Source organism: Mus musculus, chromosome X, assembly GCF_000001635.26.
Source record: "Mus musculus strain C57BL/6J chromosome X, GRCm38.p6 C57BL/6J".
In the NCBI taxonomy this organism is placed as follows: Eukaryota; Metazoa; Chordata; class Mammalia; order Rodentia; family Muridae; genus Mus; species Mus musculus.
In genome coordinates, this window is record NC_000086.7 from 42,230,647 (window position 1) to 42,256,472 (window position 25,826).

At 35.9% G+C, this 25,826-nt stretch overlaps 1 protein-coding gene across 13 annotated transcripts in view; it reads left to right on the forward strand.

The window, feature by feature from the left end:
• Window positions 1–25,826, forward strand: part of Stag2 (stromal antigen 2) — a 127,890-nt gene that overhangs the window by 81,350 nt on the left and 20,714 nt on the right. For all 13 annotated transcript variants that reach the window (XM_011250984.3, NM_001077712.2, XM_030251277.1 and 10 more), the window contains 12 exons: window positions 3,225–3,332; window positions 4,000–4,111; window positions 5,643–5,760; window positions 6,305–6,408; window positions 16,320–16,412; window positions 16,533–16,622; window positions 17,204–17,407; window positions 19,359–19,429; window positions 19,686–19,773; window positions 19,875–19,955; window positions 22,408–22,500; window positions 23,031–23,205. In XM_011250984.3, coding sequence (XP_011249286.1) covers window positions 3,225–3,332; window positions 4,000–4,111; window positions 5,643–5,760; window positions 6,305–6,408; window positions 16,320–16,412; window positions 16,533–16,622; window positions 17,204–17,407; window positions 19,359–19,429; window positions 19,686–19,773; window positions 19,875–19,955; window positions 22,408–22,500; window positions 23,031–23,205 — 1,337 coding nt within the window. The remainder of the gene's footprint in view (window positions 1–3,224; window positions 3,333–3,999; window positions 4,112–5,642; window positions 5,761–6,304; window positions 6,409–16,319; window positions 16,413–16,532; window positions 16,623–17,203; window positions 17,408–19,358; window positions 19,430–19,685; window positions 19,774–19,874; window positions 19,956–22,407; window positions 22,501–23,030; window positions 23,206–25,826) is intronic.

Below are 25,826 nucleotides of genomic sequence, written 5' to 3' on the forward strand. Positions count from 1 at the left end.
CTTTTGTGTATACCCAGAAAAGAAATTGCTAAGTGGTACAGTAATTCTTTGCAAATTTTGGAGGTATTGGGGATGGTGTTGTTGGGAATTGAACCTTGAACCATTCACATGGTATTCCATAGACTGTATTATCTGGGCTAGAGCAGAGTGTTTAATTTCCTGGGAAATGCCATAGTGTTTCTAGAGTGGCTATTTTCGCTCTCCCTTCCCACCAACATTGTGTCTTCACCAGGGATAGGTTTTTTGCTTCCTGAAATATTTATCATAACTTAGCAAGTCCTTGTATATTAGGTTGAGATACTTAAAAATTATTCTTTTTATTACTTTCATTCATTCATTCATTCATTCATTTATTTATTTAGGAGAAAGGGTTTCTCTGTATAGCCCTGGCTGTCTTGGAACTCTGTAGACCAGGCTGGCCTCAAACTCAGAAATCCACCTGTTGTGTGTGTGGAGAGAAAGGGTAAACCATCAGAATTCCAATACAAAATGGAGTATCCCAATAGAATTTTACATCTTGTACTTTATTGTAACATTAAAATTCTGTTGTTGCTTGAATAAACAAAATAAAAGTAGGGCTGGAGAGAGGGACAGTGGTTAAGAGCACTGTCTGCTATCCAGAGGTCCTGAGTTCAATTCTCAGCAACCACATGGTGGCTCTCAACTGTCTGTAATGGAATCTAATGCCCTCTTCTGGTGTGTCTGAAGACAGCTACAGTGTATTCACATACATAAAAATAAATCTTTTAAAAAATAAACACTATGATTCTCTCTCTCTCTCTCTCTCTCTCTGTGTGTGTGTGTATACACACACACATATATACATATATGTTACGAGTCTACTGAAGGATAAGGATAGCTTATAGCTTATCCTTGGTTAAAAAATATAGCTAGTAGTGTGTGTGTGTGTGTGTGTGTGTGTGTGTGTGTGTGAGAGAGAGAGAGAGAGAGAGAGAGAGAGAGAGAGAGAGAGAGAGAGAGAGAGAGAGAGAGAAGTATATTGTATTGAGGGATGGGTAGAAACCGAGTAATCTGGGTGTGATAGTACAGACCTGTAATTCTAGTACATGAGATGTTGAGGGAGACAAGGTGACATTTCTCTCTGTAAGTAGAAAGAGGGCTAAAAATATAGCTCCAGAGTGTACTGCTTGCTTTGTATGTCATATACTTAGTTCAATTCACATATTTGCATCAGGACATGAATTTAAGGTACAGAAATTTCATAGGAAATGAGCCAAAAATTATAGATCAGCTCTTTAATTAACCCCAAAGAAAATAGAAATTAACCTTAGATAATATATTTAGTCTTTTGTAGAGACATCATATTTAAATGAGATTTCCTCACTTTATTATTATTATTATTTTATTTAACATTCCAAACCCATTCCTGTGCCCCCTGGCATAGTTCTCCTCCCCCATCCTCTCCTTTGCCTCTGACAGAGTGCCTCCCCCCTCCTATATCCCCCCGCCCTTGGCATCATGTCTCTATAGTATTAGGTCCGCCATCTCCGACTAAGGCCAGACAAGGCAGCTGAGACAGGTGTAGATATTCACAACCAAGCATTGGACAGAGGTTGGGGATCTCTGTGAAATAGCTAGGAGATGGATGTAAGAAACTAAAGGGGATGGCAGCCTGTCAGGAAGACCAGTGGTGCTAACTAGCTCTGACCCCTTGGAGCTAACAGAGACTGAGCCAACATCCAAAGAGCATTACACAGGCCCTGCTGCTCCCACCTTTTTTTTTTTTAATAAATCACTTGGGTAGTAACATACTTTATTTGTTTAATTTTATGTAGAGCTATGCCTATATGCAGTGTTGGAGGAGAATTAGTTGGTCTGTTTTGATTAAGTTTTTGCCTACTTGACACAAACCGTAGTCACCTGGGAAGAAAAAAAAAACCTCAATTGAGAAATTACATCTGTCAGACTAGCCAGTTAGCAGGCCTATTTGGCCATTTAGAAAATTGCTTATTGATAGAGCAGGGGTTACTGCACTGTGCACACTGACATTCCTAGGAAGGTGGTCCTGGGCTGTGTATCAAAAGTAGCTGAGCAAGCCAAAGAAAGCGAAGCCTTCCATCATGCTCTCTGCTTCTGTTTCTGCTCCAGGTTCTTGGATTTTTAGTTACTGTCTTAGCTTCCCTCCATGATAGATTCAGTTTGCAAGATCCAGTAAAAATGTCTTTCCCCCATTCCATAAGTTGGTTTTGGTCAGTATTTTTTTTTTTTTTTTACTGCAATAGAGAGCAAACTAGAACATAAGTAAATTACTCAAAGAATATCTTGGCAAAATCTGTCAAAATTGAAAATATTACATATACATATTTTTTCCTTCGTGATAGTTTTAAGTATTACTAATAAGAAATATTAAATTAACTTAGTAGTAGCCATCATTACTATTTTATTTGGATAATCTCATTGACTTTATACCACAAAATCTTACCAAGATGTAATGTTCATTTGCATTCTTTTTAAAGAAAAAAGTCTAACAAAGCTTTAGTACATCACGAGCCAGGAGTTTGGCCCATGGGTAAAAGCATAAGCCTTACAACCTAACTTCAGTGTCCAGAATTTACATACAAAGATGCATGTGGTGGCATGCATCACCTACCATGTTTATGGTGAGATGGGAGGCAGAGACAAGAAAATCATTTAGAAGCTTACAGGCCAGCTAGCCTTGACTATGCAGTGCAGCAGCAGAAACAAGAGAGACCTTATTTACATACAGAGAATTGAGTGCTAATAGTTTGTCCTCTGGTGGCATGGGACACACATGCTTTGTGTGGATGTAGGATGGGAGGTAGAGAGATGGGGTTGGGGTGGGGGTGGAAAGGAGGGAAGGGGAGTGAGTGAGACTCGAGTTTTGCTTTGCCCATTTGCTGCCTACTTTTGCCCCTTTCTCTCCCCTGCTCATAAATCCAGGCTGACCTTGAACCTCATCTGGAGCTGAGGATGTTCTTGAAAGTCTCATCCTCATGCCTTACAGGATTTGAAGTGCTAGGATAACAGGCAAAGGCCCAGAATGTCTAGTCATCAACTGTGCATCATAGCAGTCATCTTTCATCTTGATACACTGAACGTTTTTGTTGGGGCAAGAATTTTACCAAAAGATTATACCCAAATAAATTATATTTTTAGCATAAAGTTACAAAATTAAGTACATAAAATGTTGATAGACTCATGATATTGCTAAAATCTGTTATTGCTTCGTTCTTTCTTATCAGGAGTAGTGAAGAAGTTCTAACTGCAGAAGATTGTGAAAATGTCTATCATCTGGTTTATTCAGCTCACCGGCCAGTAGCAGTTGCAGCTGGAGAATTTCTCTACAAAAAGTAAATTTATGTCCCTTTTACTTTTATGATGACATTTAACATTTGAGATTCAGCTCTTTGGATATATGATCAAAAATGATTCAGCAAATATTATATAGTGTCTTTTAAAGAGAGCATGTTTAATCACACAAATTAGACTAACATTTGTTAAGATTTTATTAAAACATTTATTTTGGGGTTTAGTGACTCTTAGAATATTTACTTGGTTTGATGCAAGCACTATCTATCAGTTATTATCCATTATTAGTTCTCCTTTGTTGTTTCTTAAGGAAAAGCAACCAGAGTATCCATTAGAAAAGGGCCATTTTGTTAAGATAATTTTCAAAGAAGAAAACTGAATGATAAATGTTATATTTTAGAGAAAAATATGTATGTTACTTATGTATAAATATATTTGGTCAGCTATTATATTACTTCCATGAAAGGAAGAAACTCTGAAAAAATGCAAGGATTCAAAAGATATATAACTCATTGTAAGATGCTTGAGAAGGTAAAGGACTTAGACTTATCAAGACTGAAATGAGAAGCTTGGTATCAATTCTTTGTTTGGTATTTTCTTGTTTACCGACCCAGTTTTACATTATTCTGTTGTTAGTTGCTTAAGTATGGACTATGCAGTTAATTTTTATGATTAGCAAATATGGTTTTCAAGTCCTTTTCCCCATAGGCTCTTCAGCCGCAGAGACCCAGAAGAGGATGGGCTGATGAAAAGAAGGGGAAGGCAAGGCCCGAATGCCAACCTTGTGAAGACTTTGGTGTTTTTCTTTTTGGAAAGTGAGGTAAGTTTATATTATGGTATTGAAATGATAGATATCTAAAATCTTACAGATTATGAAATACTGAATGCAGCAGAAATCTATTCATTCTACTTTTAATTGTATAAGATAGGTGTTCAATAATTATGATTTATTTATAATTTTGGGAATTATTCGCAACTGTATTCCTCTCAATACTGATTGTATAATCTTGGTTAGGTTAATCAATTTTTCTGAGTAGGTAAGAGTTTTAAAAATTTATTTATTTTTTACTTATTCACCTTATATCCTACCCACTGCCCCCCTTCTGGTCTCCTCCTCCCACAATCCTCCTATCCCCTCCTACTCTTGTCCTCCAAGTGGGTATCCCCGACCCTGGCACTTCAAATCTCTGCAAGGGTCGGCTCTTCCTCTCCCACTGAGGCCAGACAAGGCAGCCCAGCTAGAAGAACACACCCCACTTATAGGTAGCAACTTTTGGAATAGCCCCTGTTCTAGTTGTTCAGAACCCACATGAAGACCTGAGACAATCTCTGTCTCTGAACAACTTAGAACATTGTAAGGTCTCAAAATTAATGCTTCTTAATGTTTGAGACAGAATCTCACACTGTATCCTAGCTAGGCTGGTGTGGAACTCGCTATGTAGCTCAGACACCATGATCTTGTGCCAATCCATGTGCCTTTGCCTCAAGTAGGTACCCCCCTCCCCATTATTTTGAGACAAAGATTCTTTCTACATGTATCCCTCTCGCTGTCCTGGAACTCACTCTGTATGCTAGACTGGCCTGCCTCTGCCTGCAGAGTGCTAGGATAAAAGGTATGTGCTACCATGCCCATCTGTGCCTTAGTTTAAGTGGTGAGATTATACATGTGAGCCACAACACCTAGCTTCATGTCTTGTATTAACATTAATATAGAAAATGATTTCCATTAGTCTTCATGAAGTTAGCATTCTGTCTGTTAAATACTTTATGAGGTCTCAAAATTCAATTTTATTTAGGCTTCATATTATATATTTGTTTTTGTTTTCCATTATATAAATGTTTTTCTTTATTTCAGTTATCAGCAAACCATGCTCATTTTTGTATATCGCTGAATTCAATTTTGTAGTTGTTGGTATTCTTTCTCTTTTAATGAAACATACTTGTCTTTATAGTTTCAGAAATGAATAATATTCTCCAAATTCTTTGGTTTCATGATGAAGCTCAACCCTTCAACCAATTTGGAGAATATTATTAGTCTTTTTAAAATCATAGTATAACTAAGAATTAAGAAAAGTATATAGTCTTTTTAAAATCATAGTATAACTAAGAATTAAGAAAAGTTCGAAATAAGCAATGTAGTTAGTCTTTTTGTAAAATAACTTTTAAGGTAAGCGGTAGTATAATGGTTGCCTTTATACAGCACAGTCCAGCAGCTCTCTACACTTTAATCTGTTTGTTCCCCCGAACCAGATTTTGTTTTAAGATTTTAACATGGTCCGGACAGATGGTTTGTTCTTTTGTCCTGAGGCTGGTGTGCTATTTGTCTAAGAGGTTTCCCTTTTCAATTGTAGTTACACGAGCATGCAGCTTACCTTGTGGACAGCATGTGGGATTGTGCTACTGAGCTCCTGAAAGACTGGGAATGTATGAATAGCTTGTTATTAGAAGAGCCTCTTAGTGGAGAGGAAGGTAAGGGCATCTCATTATTTTCTTCTTTGTCCGTACTGTTTTGGAATAGATCTTGCAAATTCTGCACATTCTTATTAATGTTCATTTTCTATCATTGTTTTTGGGAGTGTTGGGAACCAAACTCAAGGTCTTGTACAATGTGGAACGAACCCTAATTCTGAAACATATTTCCTGTCTCATATTCACATATATGAATATTGTATGATGTACAAAGATTTAATAGCTATCAAAATTTAGTGTTTTTAGCCAGGTTTGATAGTGCGTGTATACACACACATACACATATATACACCTATATATCGTGTGTATATGTTGCTCAAGTTCATACTTTCTTTTGCATATATATATAAACAGCAAACTTAATCAGAATTCTGATATTTAGAAAGGTGAGATTTGACTTGTTCTAGTCTTTTCTGTGATAAGAATGGATTCTCTTTTGTATATGAGGTCAGTCTCTGTGCATAGACAGAAGAAACTTACATAATAGTTACAAGAGGCATATATCGAAAGAAATAGGTTAACTCTTTCTGATTTTCTTTTTTAGCTCTAACAGACAGACAAGAGAGTGCTTTGATTGAAATAATGCTTTGTACTATTAGACAAGCAGCTGAATGTCATCCTCCCGTGGGAAGAGGGACAGGAAAAAGGGTATGCCAGTTTTTATTATTCTGAACTTCATTTCTCTATATTTGGAATATTTTTAAGCCTATTTTGACCATGGAACAAAAATACTTGATTTTTACTTTTACTTTTCTAATTACGTTTACACACATATATGTTATCTCATAAATAATTCTAAAGTGGTAGCAATTTGAAAAAGTTGATTTCCCAGAAGGCCTTTGTTGATACATCCGATGGATGACACTCTTCAAGACCAAATGTAGTATGTTCATGTAGAGTACTACATATGTGTATTTTGCTTTACTTAGAAGTTCAAATTTTTATTATAATATGGAATTCTGAATGAAGCAGATGCTGGTTCAGGATAATGAAGTAATTCCTATTTTCAGCGTTCAAATTTTAATAATTTATTGAGAAGTTCACAAATTCCGGCAACTCCGTAGAATTTCAAATGTTTGATTGTAAACCACCAAAGTGCATTTTTATATTGTGACATGCAAATATATGTATATCTCTGTGTAACAAAATTTCATGAAATAATACTTAACCAGTTTTATGATACAATCTGTATTTTGTTCTATTTCTGTTTTCGTTACTCCTTTTTTAATTATTTAATCATCTTTTTTGCAGTGCCGTGGAATGAACCCAGGGCATTGCTAGGCAAGTGCTCTACACTGAGCTACACCCCTAGCCCCTAGTTCTGTTTTTTTTTTTTTTTTTTTTTTTACTATTCTTAATTTTGTTTTATCTCTGTTTTTCTAATTATGGGTAGCAAATTAGAATTCTGAACTGATGATCTTTGCCTCATGTCCCACAACATGGAGTAAGTTAAAATAAGTTAATATCATTGATATGCAAGCACCAAAAGATAGATTTTATGTGCTTAACTATTTCTCTTCCTATCCAAAGCAAGATTTGAATAATTGTCCTGAACTTTTAAAAATAAATTAGTATGTATTTGTTTATATTGGTGGTTTTGTATAATTATCTATTTTCATCCACGTGTGTCAAATGCTTGGCATGTCTCTTTTCCCTCCTGGTATATCCATTAGTTCTTGCAGATCCTGTTGCTTCTATCTCAGGTCCTGTATTCACATATGATTTTACATACTTAACAGAATATGTAGAATTCACAAGGGAGAGAAAATATAGAATATTTGCTTTCTGAGGTTTTCATTTTGCATCGTGTCTCCAATTGAATTCATTTTCGTGCGTGTAGTATCCCTTCATTCTTTTGTCTGAGGAAAACTTTTTGGATCCCCAGACTGATTCTTTAGCTAGTTTTCATTTCTTGAGGAGCCTCTATACTGATTTCCATAGTTCTTATATTTGTTAACTCTTCTTATAATTGAAGCAATTTTGATTAGGGTTAGATAGAATTTCAGTCTTAACTTGTCTGTCTTTGATGGCTAGGTTTGTGGGACATATTTTCTTGTTTATTGGCTATTTGTACTTCCTGATCCGAGTACTGCCCATTCGTTAAGTTATTCCACTTATGGTCAAAGTGAATTTATTAGATATTTTCGGTAGTAATCGTCTGTCAAGTTCATAGCTAGTAAAGCTTTTCTGCCGGTTAATACTTCTCACTCACTTGGTCCATTTTAGCTGAAGACATTGGGTTCTTTTTTTCCTTTATGTAGTTCTATTTCTTAATTCTTGCATTCCCTAGCTTTTCGAGCCCTGTTCAGTCTTTTCAGAAAGTCCTATGCCAATCCTCACACCTGTTTTCTCCTATGGCTTTTGACATTCATGTCTTTTTTTTTCCCATTTTTTATTAGGTATTTAGCTCATTTACATTTCCAGTGCTATCCCAAAAGTCCCACATACCCTCCCCCCACCCCACTCCCCTACCCACCCACTCCCCCTTTTTGGCCCTGGCGTTCCCCTGTACTGGGGCATATAAAGTTTGCAAGTCCAATGGGCCTCTCTTTCCAGTGATGGCCGACTAGGCCATCTTTTGATACATATGCAGCTAGAGTCAAGAGCTCCGGGGTACTGGTTAGTTCATAATGTTGTTCCACCTATAGGGTTGCAGATCCCTTTAGCTCCTTGGGTACTTTCTCTAGCTCCTCCATTGGGAGCCCTGTGATCCATCCATTAGCTGACTGTGAGCATCCACTTCTGTGTTTGCTAGGCCCCGGCATAGTCTCACAAGAGAGAGCTATAACTGGGTCCTTTCAGCAAAATCTTACTAGTGTATGCAATGTTGTCAGCGTTTGGAAGCTGATCATGGGATGGATCTCTGGATGTCTTAAATTAATATCGTTCACCCATTTTGAACTGAGTTTGGTACTGAGAGATTCAGTTATAGCTTTAGTCATTTACAAGTGGATATCTAGTTCTCTTAGCAGTCTTTATTTAACATGATATCTTTTCTCCATTGTATTTCCCAGGCACGTTTGTCAAAAATCAGGTGGTTGTAGGTGTTTTTTAGTGTTATCAGTATTTGACTCTAAAGCCCTCAATTCTACCCCAGTGTTGTTTTTGTACTGATGTTGTGATTTTGTCACTGTGCCTCTATAGGATATATTGAAATTCATTGTGCTGACAATTCTGGTATTGCTCTCTTTGATCAGATGTCATTTATGCTTCTTTATGAATTTTAAGTTTGTTTCCTTCAATTTATGTGAAAAATGTCATTATAATCTTTGATGGAAATTAAATTGATTTGTAGATTACTTTCAGCAATAAAACCAAATTCATGCTGTTATTTCTGGCTCTTGTGAACATAGGAAGTCTCTCCATTTTGTTATATTTTTCCATTTCCCCCTACCTTCCTTCTTGAGACCTCCCCAGTCTGGTCTGGAACTTCCTTTGTAGACTGGGATATCCTCTTATTCAAAGGATCCATTTGCTTATAAGTCCCAATTGTAAGATTAAAGATACTCTCCCACCATGCCCAAGTTAGTCAGTCAGTCATTCAGTCAGTCAGTCAGTCAGTGTCTCTCTCTCTCTCTCTCTCTCTCTCTCTCTCTCTCTCTCTCTCTCTCTCTTGTCAGTTATAAAAAAGTTAAATATTTTAGAACAGCAATTTACATGTATTGGAAAAATAATGCACATGACTATAAGGAAAAAAAAAACCTATCAAGTAAACCAACCTTTTCCACAGTGGATCCTTCCTTTTCCTGAGCTTCCATATGCTTTCTGGGCACCTTTGTCCTACTTAAACATTTTGAATCTTGTTCTTTCACTATTACATCCTAGAATTCTCAAAATATATCTACATATTTTAGTGAACAATATTCTGACTGGTACCTATAAATATTTGTCATTGCATTGTGAAGTTATTTTCTCATTGATATTTTAATTCTTACGTCACTATTTATTCTTTCTATTTTATACACGTATATGATGCATATCATTACTTTTACCCATTATAGTCCCTCTCCTGCTGAACTCCTTTTCAGTGAACTCTCTTTTTTTTCATGTCTTTTTGATTTATTTTCTTGTGGGTACTTCTATTCATTGGGGTTTCCTATGTGAACTAGAGTGGGAGGTTATATGCCTGAGCGGAGGCCACTTACCTAAGTACCCGACTATATCTGTGAGCTAAATGACTCGCCCTTCTCTAGCAACTGTTAACCCCTAGTAGCTCCCTTGGGCTAAGTAGGGCTTTATGAACCTCTCCTCAATTGCTGAGGGAATTTTGTAAAACTGTCTTGTGCAAGTAACCACAGTGCACTGATCACACCCTGTTGAGAAAACAAACTCTTACAGCATTTCTCCTCATCTTCCAGCTTATATTCTTTCTGTTCTCTCCTACAATGTTCCTTCCAGGAGCCTTGGAGCGAGGGACCTGCTTAGGTCTGTGTATTCTTAATACTTTAAATTCTTTCCTTTGGAAATTATTATATAGGTCTTTGACATTCTTTGCTAGTTTCATTCCAAGATACTTTATTTTTTGAAGCTACTAAGAATGAGATTTGGTCTTCATTTCTTTTCGAGTTTGTTACTTTTATGTATGAAGGCATTTGAGTTTTATATGTTTAAAAAATTTTAAACATATAAAGTTTAAAAAATCCTAGGAAGATTTTTTTTGGGGGGGGGGTGAGCTCTAGTGCGTTTATATACAGGATTTGTAAATACAGATCATTTGCCTAATTTCTTTTCTATTTGTATCACTTTGATTTTTTTTTTTCTGTAAAACTTGAAGCATTACATTGAAGAAGAGTACAGTAGGAAATGCTTTGTGTTTTTAGCAATTTAGTCAGTGTTGGCTGTCACATCCTCCTCTCTTTATGTTGCTTCCCAGGATTGAACTGAGGTTCTGCAGTTTTATGTGGCAAGCGTATTTACCTGCAGATCCTCTCCAGCCTGTGCTGTAGGTTTCTTTCTTTCTTTCTTTCTTTCTTTCTTTCTTTCTTTCTTTCTTTCTTTCTTTCTTTCTTTCTTTCTTTCTTTCTTCCTTCCTTCCTTCCTTCCTTCCTTCCTTCCTTCCTTCCTTTCTTTCTTTCTTTCTTTCTTTCTTTCTTTCGTATCTTTTTTAAAAGATATTTTCTTCATTTACATTTCAAATGCTATACTCTTCCCCCACCCTGCTCCCTAACCCACCCACTGCTGCTTCCTGGCATTCCCCTGTACTGGGGCATATAATCTTCACAAAACCAAGGGCCTCTCTTCCCAATGATGGCTGACTAGGCCTTCTTCTGCTACATATGCAGTTAGTTTGGAGCTGAGATGGAAGGAAAGACTATCCAGAAACTGCCCCACCCGGGGATCCATCCCATAAACAGCCACTAAACCCAGACACTATTGCATATGCCAACAAGATTTTGCTGAAGGGACCCTGATATAGCTGTCTCGTGTGAGGCTATACCAGTGCCTGGCAAACACAGAAGTGGATGCTCACAGTCAGCTATTGGATGGATCACAGGGCCCCCATTGGAGGAGATAGAGAAAGTACCCAAGGAGCTAAAGGGATCTGCAACCCTATATGTGGAACAACAATATGAACTAACCAGTACCCCAGAGCTTGTGTCTCTAGCTGCATATGTAGTGCTGTAGATTTCTATTGGCAAACTGTATGCTGTGGTATATTCCTCATTGGTTCTTCAGAGTTTTTATCATGGAGGCTTTGTCATAAACCATTTCTGTTTCTGTTTCTATGTAATTTATGTTCTTGAGTCTACTTGTGTGACAGATTTTTACATTTGTTTATTCACACATGTCAAATTATCCTTGAATCTGCAAAAATGAATCCCATTCATCTTTACGTCTATTTCATCAATATAATTGGCCTATAGTGTGTATCTTTCTCTGGTTTTGATAGTAGATTAACAGTGGCTTCATCATCTTTTTGTGGTTTCTGTCATAAATAATTTTAGGAGCATTGAGGTCTTAGTTCGGAGACTTAATGCAGTTTCAACCTCATTGTTACAGGTCTGTTTAAGTTGTTTGGCAGATCATATAGTCTAGAAGTTTCTCAATATCTTAAACATTTTCAAATTTACTAAAATCTGTTTTTCAATATTCCCTGTTGAATCATTAGTATCTGTGGTGATGTCTCCCCCTTTTATCTCTAATTTTATCAGTAGAATTTTTCTTTCTTTTGGTTAGTTTGGCTAAAGGTTTGTCAACTTTATCTTTTTAATGAATAAATTCTTTTGCTCCATTGATTCTTGGTTGTTGTAGAAACCCCGGACTGGGATTAAAGTAATTTCAACTGTAACGTAATTGCTCTTTATAGTTCTATTTCACCGATTCCTGTCCTGATCTTCTTTTTAAAGACTTTTATTTCTGTGCATGTGTTGTTGGCTGTGTTTATACGTATCTTGTGGGTGCAAGTGCTCACAGAGGTGAAAGTGCTGGAGCTGGATTTGCAGGCAGTTGTGACCTGCCTGATGTAGTGCTGGCCTTGTAGAACTTGGGTTCAGTTCTGCTCTAGCTGCTGGGTCATCTCTCCAGCCCGTCCTGATCTATTACTGTTTCTTCCTATCTACTGATTTTGGGTTGCCTTGTCCTTCTTTACTGAATCTCCAGTTATTTGAGATCTATGTAATTTTTAAAAAGTGTTAGCTATTCATGGCTATAAACTTCTCCTAGCACTGTTCTCTTTGTATGTTTTTTGCCTCTTGGTCTGATATGGTGTGTTTTCATTCTCATTGAATTCTGAATATTTTAGATTTTTCCTTCTTTCAAAAACAGAACCAAAAAAAAATATCCCCTTTTAGTTACTGATTTATCATTCAGTAGTTTTTTATTTAGTTTCCATAAGTTTATAATTTTTTTCTTTAGTTTCTCTGGCCTTTGCTTTCTAGTTGTAGTCCACTCTTACCAGATAGAATATAAGCCATGGCTTGTACTTCCCTTGTGTTTGTTAAGACTTGCTTACATTATGATCTGTTTCAGAGCATGTTTTATGTACTGCTAAGGGGCATGTATATTCTATAGTCTTTGGATTGAATGCTCTGTAGATTTCTACTTGATTTCTATTATCATTTAGCTCTGATACATTTATAAATTGATGATTAATTAATTTCTTTTTCCTTTTTCTCCTTTTTTAAATGACCTGTTTGGTGAGAGGAGGCTGTTCAGTTCTCCACTTTTACTCTGGTGATGTTGGTATTCCATCTACATCCAGTTGTGTTGGTCTCATGAAATATATGTATGTTTGCTTAGAGTTTTTACATCGTGAGAGATTGTTTACTTAATAAGTAATTTATTGCAAATAATGTCAGTTTTAAGCTTAATTTGCCTGATATTAATATGGCTATGTAAAGCCCCTTTTCCATAGTTCCATTTGCTCAGAATGTTTTCGTCTATCCTTGCACCCTGGACTGTTAGTTGTCTTTACAAGTTGGTAGGTTGTAAAGCTGTTGGAATCACCAAATGAATGGAGCTTCTTAAAGAAATCTGGTAGTCTATATTTTGTTTTGAGAATTGAGTTTATTAACATTAAGTTTCTATTTAGAGGCACTATTCCCTTAAACTCATTGTTTCGATGTTGGTAGACTTTTTAGTCTCTTGATTATTTAGTGCATTTTATTCTTTGCTGTTTTCTTCTCAAATGTGTAAAGATATCTTCACATTAACTTTTGTAGCACTCCTGATCTCTTTATGCCTTTAATTTGTGTTTACAATTGACAATTTTTATTTCTGTTACTTACCCTCGCACTGCTAGATATTATAATCTGGGTTGCCAGCTGTGCTAGTTGTTTCTTTCTGAGCCTTCTATGTGTTGTATGCTGTCCTGGCATTTAGAGACTTTGGTTGTCAGTGCTGGTTTTCTCATTGGCTTGCCTTTCTAGATGATGTAATGCTTTAGTCTTCCGGCTTTCACTCTTTTTTCTTTCTTTTATAGACTATTTTCTATAAAAGAAATAATATATGTATAATATCATATGGGAAATTGTTTTCTTTTCTGATCTGTTTTGGCATTCTAAGTTGTTTTGCATCTGCTTGACAATATCTTTCCCTAAACTTGGGAATTTTCCTGCTATTATTTTATTAGTTTTTTATTCCCTGAGCTTGTTTTTACAAGTATGTCCAAGATTCCTATAAGTCCAATCTTTTTATTTTAAGACAGGGTTTTTCAGTGGAACAGTCCTGGTTGTAGTGTGACACTCTGTAGACTGGCATGGAACTTAGAGATCCTCCTGCCTCTGCCTTCCAAGTGCAGAAATTAAAGGCACATGGCTAAATCCGATTTTTCTGAATACCTTACATGTTTGTATTTTCTTATTAAGCTTTTTGTTGTCTTAATATTCTGATTCAGTTATCTTGTCTTCAAACCAGGGTCCTCTGTGTTCTACTTGATTCTCTTTATACATTATTATGCTTTCCACTTAGTTCTCTACTTCAAGTTTTTTATTTCTAACATTGCAATTTGAGGTTTTCATTGTTTCTAGCTTTATTGAATTCTTTTTCTCTATTGCCTTCCTTATTTCATTCATTTGCTTTTTTCTTTGAATTTATCGCAAAATTGATTTGTATCCCCTCTGGTTTTATTGAACATTCTTAACCATTTTTAAAAATCCTTTGCTATTTCATCCAATTTACTCTGTTTGGAAGCCATCACTGTGCGATTGGTGGGGGGTCGTTGCCCCGATTTTCATGTATACTGCGTTTCTGCATTGGGATTTATATATTTGGATTAGGTTGTTAGTGAGATCATTGTTATGCTTTCAGGGTACGTATTATTAAAGTGTTTTAATAGGACTAGATTGTAACATTGAGTCCACGTGCTGAGGACACATGACCTGAATCACCACTCCAAGAGAATATAACTGTGCTAGCTTCCATAGCTAGTTATGGACAGGCCTGGTGTTAACATAGAGTAATGGTTGAAAATAATTGCTTTTTCAAATCCAACCACTTATGCAGAATAAAAGAACATTTATAGAATAATGTGCAATTGGGTATTAGTCACTGAGGATAGGAAAGTAAAGAAAATGAACTTTGTATGACCAGGAATTTGTTTAACAGAATAAAACTGTACTGGTGGAGGGACAAAAAACTCGAAACAGGGAGTTGAGAAAGTATTACGGTAAATTTACTTTAAAGATTATAATTAAATATATTTACTTAATTGTGAGGATGAGATTGTGATCCATTTCACTTTGCCAGTTTGAGAATAATCAGCTGAAACCTGCTCAACCTGGTCTGATCTGTTTTGGTGGATTTCAAACAGGTTGTCCATAGGGGTAAACTGCTTTCTGCCCTGGTGCCAGCTTTAACTTGGAAGGTGTCACCCAAGAGTCAGAGTCTCCAATTTCTTTTAATATTCTGAGTTTACCATTGTAGTTGCAAATGTCTTTTCAAGACCTGAACCACTTTTGTCTGCAGACTTACCTTGAGTTTTCCTTCTCCACTGAGTTTCGTTAAAATGAAGTTCCCGTGAGCTGGTTCCCTGTTTCTGTGGTTCTGTCTTGTTTCCCACACTAAGGGGTCGAGGTGGACTTGTATTTTCTGCTCTTCTAGCCAAGTAGCTTAATTGCAGATATTTAGTATCTGCTCCCTCAGTGTCTGCTTTCATAGGCCCTGGTGCAGAGAAATGGCATGTAGGAATTTATTGCTCTAACCTCATTATGCAACTTGTTGGTTTTCATCTAAAAGGTTGCAGGGTTTCCTCCTCCCTGCTACGGGAGCTTTCCCCTATTTTATTTATTGGATCTCCTGGTGGTTTATGAGTGTTTTTTTTTTCCCATTCCCTAATATTTGTGTTTAGAGCTGTCTGTTCTAGTATGTAATATTTGTTGCTTTTGTATTTTATCTAGTGTTTCCTAAGCCGGCTGCTCACAGCTATCCTCCCTTGCCGTTCTTACCTATTTTTTCTTTTTAAAGTCACAGGTTGGAAGTTTTCTGGTAGGGGTTTTGCAGAGTGCTGTTTGCACTTATTCCACCATTTTTTTCTCTAATTAGATTTTGATCTTCATTCTAAGACTATTCAATGTTTTTGTGTGTGTTTGTTATTTTATGTGGTTTTCCCCTAAGTTATTTTTCATATCTATCTATCTATCTATCTATCTATCTATCTATCTATCTATCTATCTATCTATCTATCTATCTCTCGTTCTTTATTGTTGCAGTATCTTGCTATGTAGCCCTGGCTAGATAGTATTGTATTCACTAAGTTGCCTAGAATACCCTCGCCCTCACTATTGTCCTCCTGCCTCACACTCCTGAGTACTGTGCACCACTGTACCCAATCGCTTCCCTCTTTAATGATGAGCAAATTGTTTTCTATTACTTTTAAGGCTTAAGTTTTATATTAGAGAAATTTTGACTGGACATGTTAGTACTTATTGATAATCCCATGACTCTAGAGGCTGAAAAGGAATGAAAGGAGACCAGTGTGGCTATAATAATATAAGATTTCTTTCTCAAAATCTTTGTATCCATAATTTAAAAGGTTGTTACTATTTTATTTGTATTAATTAAGTTTTGAGGACTTGACACCTATATTGTGTAGATGTTTATGGAAACCTTTGATACCTCAGGTGCTGACAGCAAAGGAGAAGAAGACACAGTTGGATGACAGAACAAGAATCACTGAGCTGTTTGCTGTGGCCCTTCCGCAGTTATTAGCTAAAGTAAGTTGTGGTGGTAACTCAGTGTTCCTCATACGTCACAGGTTCTTTCAAAACGGCACAGCCTATGCTTAGTTAGCATTATTATAATGCTTTTAACATTATCTTTTTCCCCCCCAAAAGTACTCTGTAGATGCAGAAAAGGTGACCAATTTGTTGCAGTTACCTCAGTACTTTGATTTGGAGATATACACCACTGGACGATTAGAAAAGGTAAGATGATTTTTGCATATAAAATCTTAGTGGAGAAAATGCTATTTTAATTTACCCTATCATATAGTTTGTTATACTATAAATTTGTACTATATACTATTTAGATGGAAACTCTATCCACTAGTTCTATATTTTATACCAGTTACATTAGACAATGCTATGCTTTATGCCCATAGATATACTTCCTTTCTTATACATTTTTTGACTAATATCACTGGTCATTTATGCTTATTCTTTGTCATGAATTGTTAGTATTATTTAGTAGTTATAAAACACTTTTTATGTGCTCTAATAACCACTGAAAGTTTTTTACAGCTGTTGAATGTTAACATCTTACCAAAGCCCTGTGAGATAATATTATTTCTGATTTATTGCTGAAATAGTATGAGCCAGTGTATTTGTTTACCAAACTGTCTGAGTATATTTCAAAAGTGTCCCAGTTTGTGGTTTCCTATAGTCACAATACGCCTCCTGTATATTCCTTAGTAGGGCGCACATACAATAGGCATACCTTCTATCACTGAGCTATATCCTTAGCCTTACTCCTTATTAGTTTTAATGCAAACCACTTTATTTTGCAGCATTTGGATGCCTTATTGCGCCAGATCCGAAATATTGTAGAGAAGCACACAGACACAGATGTTTTGGAAGCATGTTCTAAAACTTACCATGCATTATGTAACGAAGAGTTCACCATCTTCAACAGAGTAGATATTTCAAGAAGTCAGCTGATTGATGAACTGGCAGATAAATTTAACCGGCTTCTTGAAGATTTTCTGCAAGAGGTATATCTTACAAGTATTTTGTCTGTTGGATTCTTCCCCTCCAGTAACTGAGTCACTCAGCATTAGTCTTATGATAGTCTAGTGGTGTGTTGGGGAGTCTTTTCAGTTCTGTGAATCATCAGACTGCTATTACTCTTCAACTAAAATATGAAATTGGCAAGGCTATGCAACTTTGAAAATATGGCAGGCAAAACTAGGATTTCTCTCTCATGTTATAAAGAAATTAACTGGAGAGTTTCATGATCTTCGTTGAAAAAATCGTTGTTAGGGTGTAGATAAAGAGTTAGAATGAAGGTATCTTCATAGTCCCTTAAGTTGCTATTATGAACACTGTTGCTTTTGGAGTTTCTTATGTTGTACTTTGAAGGAGGATTATATTGACACACAAATAAACACGTATTTTTAGTGGGATTTGTTTTTCTAGAAATACGTGTGTGTGTGTGCGTGTGTGTGTGTGTGTGTGTGTTTTACCTGAATCAAGTCAAGTCACAATTGTCCATTTATTTTCTTTAACATTTTTATTGACACTAGACTGGCTTTGAGCTCACACAGATCTGCTTACTTCTACCTCTGAAATGCTAAGATTAAAGGTGTCTGCTACTATGCCCAGCACACACTTACTCTTGATACTGTTCACAGCAGTTAGAAATTGTGAACTTTTTATTGTCCACCAATAAGAGTGGATGCACTGGCTAACAATTATAATAACCTTAGCATCCTGGAACCCGGGACAGAAGAGTAATTTTCAGTTTGAGGCCAGTTCAAACTACATAGTGACTATCAGGCCAGCCAGAACTTCCTTCTAGGACCTCTTCTATACCACTTTGTTATTGAAGGCCCCCAAGTCATTTCCAGATTTCCTAGTTTGTAAATATTTTCATACACAGTTACCTCATTTGGCACATTTTACTAGTTGTGTTCTTGCTTGAGTAGTTAAGTAGTTAACTGTAGTTAAGACAAGATAATTTTAAATCAATAATAGTTTCTTAACTCTTTTTTATCTTTAAGAAAAATTAAAGTATAAAGTGATGTATTTAGCACTCTAGATTTCAGTACTATAGATAATTAGGTTCATAATATTTTCCAAAGTGTGAACAGTCAGAACTTATATATGTCATAGGATTTGCCTCATTTATGAGTGATTGTTTTGATATATCTTTCTTTTAGGTACTATCTTTTAATCTAGTCCTTTTGGTATTATATGGCCTCCTGCTTGTCATCTGCTGTGTGTTTCTTTATTAGCAGAGCATCTAGTACTGGGAAATAGAAATTTTTAAATAGTTTCCTGTTTGTATTACATAATAGGAGATGGGAGGACAATATTCTATTTTCCTCCTGTTCCTTTTTTGCCACGGTTTACAATCTTATGTTGACTCAGCCACATTGTCTTAAATTTGGCAGATATAGGTCTTGAATGATGAAGCTTCTTTTTGTGTTTTATTGCCATATTCTTTTTTTTCTCCTAAGGTGACATCACCATTTCAATAGCCTAGCATTTATTACTTGGTAGTTCTTTACTTGATCTGAACCAAAGTGATTGAGAAATAGTTTAACTTTGGTATTTAACTTCGTGTGTGTGTGTGTGTGTGTGTGTGTGTGTGTGTGTGTGTGCGCGCGCGTGCGTACATGCATGCGTGGGTGTGTGTGTTTGAGACAGCATCTTACTTTGTAGACCAGACTGGTCTTGAACTCAAAGGATCTGCCTGTTTCTACCTCCCAAGTACTGGAATTAACAGTACCATTATGCTACTTATTATTGTTGTTATTATTATTTGTTTTATCGAGATAGGGTTTCTCTGTGCAGCCCTGGATTTCCAGTAATTCACTCTGTAGACCATGCTGGCCTCGAACTCACAGAGATCCTTACCTTGAGAGTGCAGGAATTAAAGGCATGTACCACCACCTGGGCAATTATTTTCATTTTTCTTAATATGTAATTAATAATTCATAGGGAGAAGAACCTGATGAAGATGACGCATATCAGGTATTGTCAACATTGAAGAGGATCACTGCTTTTCATAAGTAAGTTGGATCTGTGAGTTTTTGATATATAGCAAAATAACCTTGTGTATTTTGTGTGTTATTATGCTTTCAATTTCTCTTCCTCCTCCTCCTCCTCCTCCTCCACCACCACCACCACCACCACCACCACCTTCTCCTCCTCCTCTTCTTTTTCTTCTTCTTTTTAAGAAGGCATGTTATATTCTGAAACAACTATGCTTAGGCTTAGTTTTTAAAATTTGAATGTTTTGTTTTTTGTTTTTTGTTTTTTTTACAGTGCTCATGATCTTTCAAAGTGGGATTTGTTCGCTTGTAATTACAAACTCTTGAAAACCGGAATCGAAAATGGAGATATGCCTGAGCAGGTTTTTATTTATTTCTGTGACATATCTACTGGCTATGCTGCACTTTGACAGTAAAAGGTTGTGACTTAATTTCACCCCTCATCCTGTATTTCTTTTTTTAGATTGTTATTCACGCACTGCAGTGTGCTCACTATGTAATCCTTTGGCAGCTTGCTAAGATCACTGAAAGCACGTCTACAAAGGTATGTGGTATTTCAGCCGCGTTCTTGCTAACTCGTACCCCTGATTTTCAGCCCTTTTAGACTTTTAGCAAGAGCAAAGTCAGCGAAGTCATACGTATTTCTACTTTACTCTATGTAGTCATAGTTCTAGTTTGCATATTCAATGAAACATTGATATGTTTTATGTCAAGGGATGATTTTGCCGGATTTAAAGTTTGTTCACATGAAAATATTACATAATTTGACTCTGTATTCTTAATATTGTTAAATTCTTAAAATATGTGAAGGTAATTTTTAAAGATTTATTTATGTGTACGGATGTTTTGTCTGCATGCATGTTTGTACACCAGAAGAGGGCATCAAATCCCATGAAACTACAGTTAAAGATGGATAATTGTGAGCCTTTGTGTAGGTTCTGGCGATTGAATTGAGGACCTCTGGAAGAGCAGCAGCCAGTGCTCTTATGTGCTGCTCTGTCTCTCCAGCCTGAAGAAGATATATTTTATAGAACGGCTGAGTACTTTTGACCTAGAACCTTTAAAGCAATTGCACAAAGTGAATGGATTTCATAAACTGAAGATAATTAGCCAGGTCTCTCTAAATTGTCTTCTACACTGATTATTTTTTTTTTTTTGAGATCACCTTTGTAGTTTTTAAGGTTTCTCAAATTCAGTTTTTTTAAGGTTTCTTTTTTAAGTTTTGTATTTCAATGTGCTACCTTTCATATATGTATCACTTGCTTGTCTGTTAGATCCTCTGGACCTGGGGTTACCCATTAGTTGAGATATCCCTTGGGAATCGAATCCCACTCCTCTGAAAGAGCAACGAGTGCTCCCAGCTACTCAGCCATCTCTCCAGGCCCCCAAGAGATGTTTTGTGTTTGAATTGAAGATAATCATTCTTAGTGGGCTCATTTTCAAGACACGGTTTCTTTGTATAGCCCTGGCTGTCCTGGAACTCACTTTGTAGACCAGGCTGGCCTCGAACTCAGAAATCTGCCTGCCTCTGCCTCCCCAGTGCTGGGATTAAAGGTGTGCGCCACCACGCCTGGCGTAGTTTGTACAATTAAGGGACACTCGCTCAAATAAGAAATGAAAAATACTCTGTTTTCTTTCATGAATTTTCCACTTTCTAATAATAAATGATCATAGATAATATTTATTTAATCATTGTGAGCTGGTGTTTTCATTGAAGTTATCTGTTCTCTGGTCATTTAAGATATTATCAACATGCCAATTTTTAAAGTTTTTATATTTGTTTTTTGTTAACCTTTAGTTACAAGATAATGCTTTTCTTTGTCACATTTTCACTTATGTGTATCTAGTTTGCCTTCTGTTTCTGTGGTGAATACCATAACCAGAAGCTACTTGAGGGAGGAAAGGCTTTATTGTATCTTATTTATACAGGCCACAGTGTATCACTGAAGGAAGTCATGGTAGGAACTGAAGTAGCTCACTAGCTACTGAACACCCCTCTAAGGATACCAATACCCACAGTGGGGCTGGGTCCTCCCATATCAGACATGGCTGCTTACCATTCTGCTTTGGGCAATTCCCCAATTGTGTCAAGTTACTAGCTATAGTAATCTAGGGCGATTGCACTTTACCTGGCCCCCTCTCCCTCCATCTTGTTTCCTCTCCCCACTCTGTCTTGTCCACTTCCTTCCCTGAAATATTCCCCATTCTCTTTTAATGTCCTTTTGTATACATGTGTATTTATGAGTATGTATTTAAATTTATACTCTGAATATGAAAAAGTACATGCAATTTTTCTTATTTTCCTCTTACTTTACCTTTTTCTTCTTTTAGAGCTATTCTTTCCCCAATTGAGTTACAGTTGTACTTAAATATGTATACATAAGTATGCTTCTCTATTATTCTTTTAATATGGAGTTTATAATTTCATTGTTGATTTCCCTTGTATTATAGTCCTGTGTCATTGTTGCTTTTTGATATTTATAATAAGTTCATTTATACAAATTATATATACACAAAATTATAGAAGTAGTTATTGAAAGCAACACACACACACACAAAGTATAGGTACTGCATATAAGGGAAAACTAGAATATTTGTCTGTTTGAATCTGGCTTTTTTCCCTTAATACAATGATCTTCAGTTCCACCCATTTTCTTATAAATGGCATAACTTTATTATGGATGCATACTTCATTTTATGTACCTCTTCATCTGTCCTTGGGCATGCACTCTGCTTCCACTGCTTACCCATGGAAATAATGCGGCAGTAAGCATGGATGTACAGTTTTCTCCGAAGTCTTAGAATCCTTTGAGTGGTACTTAAAAGTTTATACTAGGTACTTTGAATTGCTCTTGTGGAGATTTGAAAAAAGGGAATCTTCTTTTATAATGTTATGAAAAATAAATTTATATTAAAAATAAAAGTATAGCTAATATAGTTATATCCATGAGTTGTTAATGTAATATATTAAAACTTCATGTTAAATTTATTTCAAGGAGGACTTACTGCGCTTAAAGAAACAGATGAGGGTATTTTGCCAGATATGTCAGCATTACTTGACCAACGTGAATACTACTGTTAAAGAACAGGTTAGTAATCACCGGGGAAGAGGGAACCTCAGGTATGGAATTTCCTGGATCAGACTGAGAAATTATCTTGACTGATGACTGACTGATGTAATGTGCGATGGAGGATCCAGCCCTCTGTAGGCAGCACTATCTCAAGGTGGTGTGTTTAATATACAAACCATTTAATAGTAAGGATATCGAATATGCTATGCTTTAATGAACCACTCAACATATTGACCTTGTCCATAATAAAATGGGCATATTCATTTAATAGGAGCTTATGTTGTGTGCATGTGTGTGTGTGTGTGTATGTATGGCATCATATATAGCCATAATGTGAAATTATTGCTTGTATAGTATAATGTAAGCATTAGTAGTTATTTAAGAAAAATAAGTCTTCAGCTTTAAACTCTTCAGAAAATACTAACTGAATTTTTAAATTATTTCAAATACAGTAAATTATATTTTCCCCTACACTAAATACATTTTTTTATTTTATTTATGACATTTGATAAGAAACTTAATAACATCATTTTCCTTTATTTTATCAGGCCTTCACTATTCTGTGTGACATTTTGATGATCTTCAGTCACCAGATTATGTCTGGAGGGCGTGACATGTTAGAGCCATTAGTTTATACTCCTGATTCTTCATTGCAGTCTGAGTTGCTCAGCTTTATTTTGGATCATGTCTTCATTGAACAGGATGATGATAGTAATAGTGCAGGTAACTTTATTCTCTTCATCTTGTGTGTATGTGTATAATAACACAGGTAGCCAAATTCAATATAAAAGCAGGGTTCATTTTGTTATGGAGTGTCCTATATGGTGTTGTAGAGTATATGCTTTTAAGTTAGATCCATGCTTCTCACTACCATTAACTCTTACATTTCTAGTTTGAACCAACTTAACAGTTGTGAGGATTAAAATAGTTAAGTCCCACATTCAGATAATTTTAGGAGAATAGGACATTTATTTTACTTTTTATTGTGTATTTATATATTATGTAGGCTTTGATATTTTGTGATCCTTTTTGAATGTTAGAAATAATGTTTGAAACTTTACTATGGGGACAGTTAGAATACTTCCAATTGAATAATCAAAGCACTCAGCCTTTTAAAAATTATTCTTCATGTTCCAGTTCCACTGACAGATCCTTTATTTGAGTATGAGGTCATAGAAAACCAAGTAGTATTTGGTGTTTTCTGCATTTCAGTTTTTAAAAGTTATATTTTAAGGAAAATAAAACACCAACACATTTCTATTCATATATTAATTCAACACTATATGTGATGAATTATGTTTCCTAAATAAACATAAAATTCAAGATTTGGCTTAAGGCCCATATTTAACGATATAAAGCTTCTTGCTTACAAAATAAAACCATATCTAGACGACAACTGAGAAGCCCAGAGTAACCAAAACTGTGGTTAGAAACCCATCTAGGAAAGTCTGTCAAGTGTGTCTACCCTTTGGTAGGTACTGCAGTGCGTGTATCTCAGAGTAGCTATACATGTGCACAAATACAAACAACAGTGTCAAAAGCTGGCCAAGGTCTGAACATTTTACACTTTCAGATTTTCATCTTGCACTTGGGGCTGTAGGCTTAGGTATACTTTTCACTATTAATTAGATATGAGAAAAATGAGACTGTCTTTTCTCTCAAGAATTAAAGTGGAAAAGACATCTGAAATAAAAGTTTTAATATATTTTTAAAGGTAATAGAAGGTTGTATAAAGTGTGCCAATAAGTTAATCTGGTTGGCAACTTTAGTAGACACTAGTATCTGAATTACATGTGGAAAGATGAGAAAGACGCTTGTAGAATTTTTGTGGAGTTTTCTTCTAACATCCCCTCGAGAAGGTTTGTAATACAGCTTTAGTTAGTTGACAACCATTGACTTCATTTAGATCATTCTAAACCAAATGAAAGTGAGCCTCAGGTTCAGAAGATTAAGTTTTCTATCTTCAATGCTTGGACTGCTGTTTTTCTGTTAAGCTTTTAAAATGAAAGATATTCTACTCTTAGTACACATGTGTACATGTACAAACCAGTCCACCCATCTTTGTATGTTTTTTGAAACAGTTACAACACACCCTAATTCATGACCCATCACCAACATCATTATTTTTCCGTTTCCCTAGAAGTGTTTATCACATATTTCCATACTTGGCAATTTTCTATAATTTTCTGTTGCTAACTTTCACATGAATGCTGTTATGTTGAATGTTTTAAAACGTACACTTTTAATTTTAAAATTGTTTTTAAGTATTGATGTAGAACTGCAATTTAGTTGTCTCAGTCACTGAGCATAATAAAAATTGACCACTATACATTTTATATTTCCTAATGTTAGGCATTTTGATTATTTCTACTTTGTCCTGATTATAGATTGCTATAACAAATACGCTTATACACTTATACTATATATGCATAAGTGCTTTTATTATATGAGTTGGATTGTGGGCTGTTTTTTAATACTGTTATTTAGCTATGGATTGGACTAAGCATTTTTCATGCTTTACTTTCAGTCATTAATTAGTATCCCTAAATCATTATGGTGGATAGTTTCCTGCTTGTTGTCAGGGTTACCAGAGGCGTTTTTCAGATATTGAGAATCTTGTATTGAAAGGCTAAGAGGATATAGACCAACTAATTGTTCACAAAATATGTCTAATAAAGATATTGATTAATTAAGATTAATATCACTAGAGAACTAATAACCAAACAAAACTGGAACCGTAGTTTTCTTTTATGTACCATAGTTTTATTTATAATTATTATTTTTTTCGAGGCAGGGTTTCTCTGTGTAGCCCTGGCTGTCCTGGAACTCAGTCTGTAGACCAGACTGGCCTCGAACTCAGAAATCCGCCTGCCTCTGCCTCTCAAGTGCTGGGATCAAAGGCGTGTGCCACCACTGCCCGGCGCTATAATTAATTTGTTATTTGAAATCTGTCCATAAGGAAATTCTTGGTATGTGGGCATAGACCCACCTATCTATCTATCTATCTATCTATCTATCTATCTATCTATCTATCTATCTATCCATCCATCCATCCATCCATCCATCCATCCATCCACACAAATTACCTCACATACATACAGTTTTCACACCTTGAGGCAGTATCCATGTTGACCTTTGCAGTATCAGACTAGCTGGTGCACTCTGAACTGAACTTCTTCTATTCTCTTATCTACTCCTCCAGTGTGTGGGTAGGGGTGCAATGGAGGTAGAGGGTGTCTAATCTGACTTTGAGGACCACCTGGAGTTCCAGGCCAGTCATAACAATATAGTGAAATCCTGCGTAAATAAATGAGAATTTATGTGAGTGAAACAGAGATAAAATA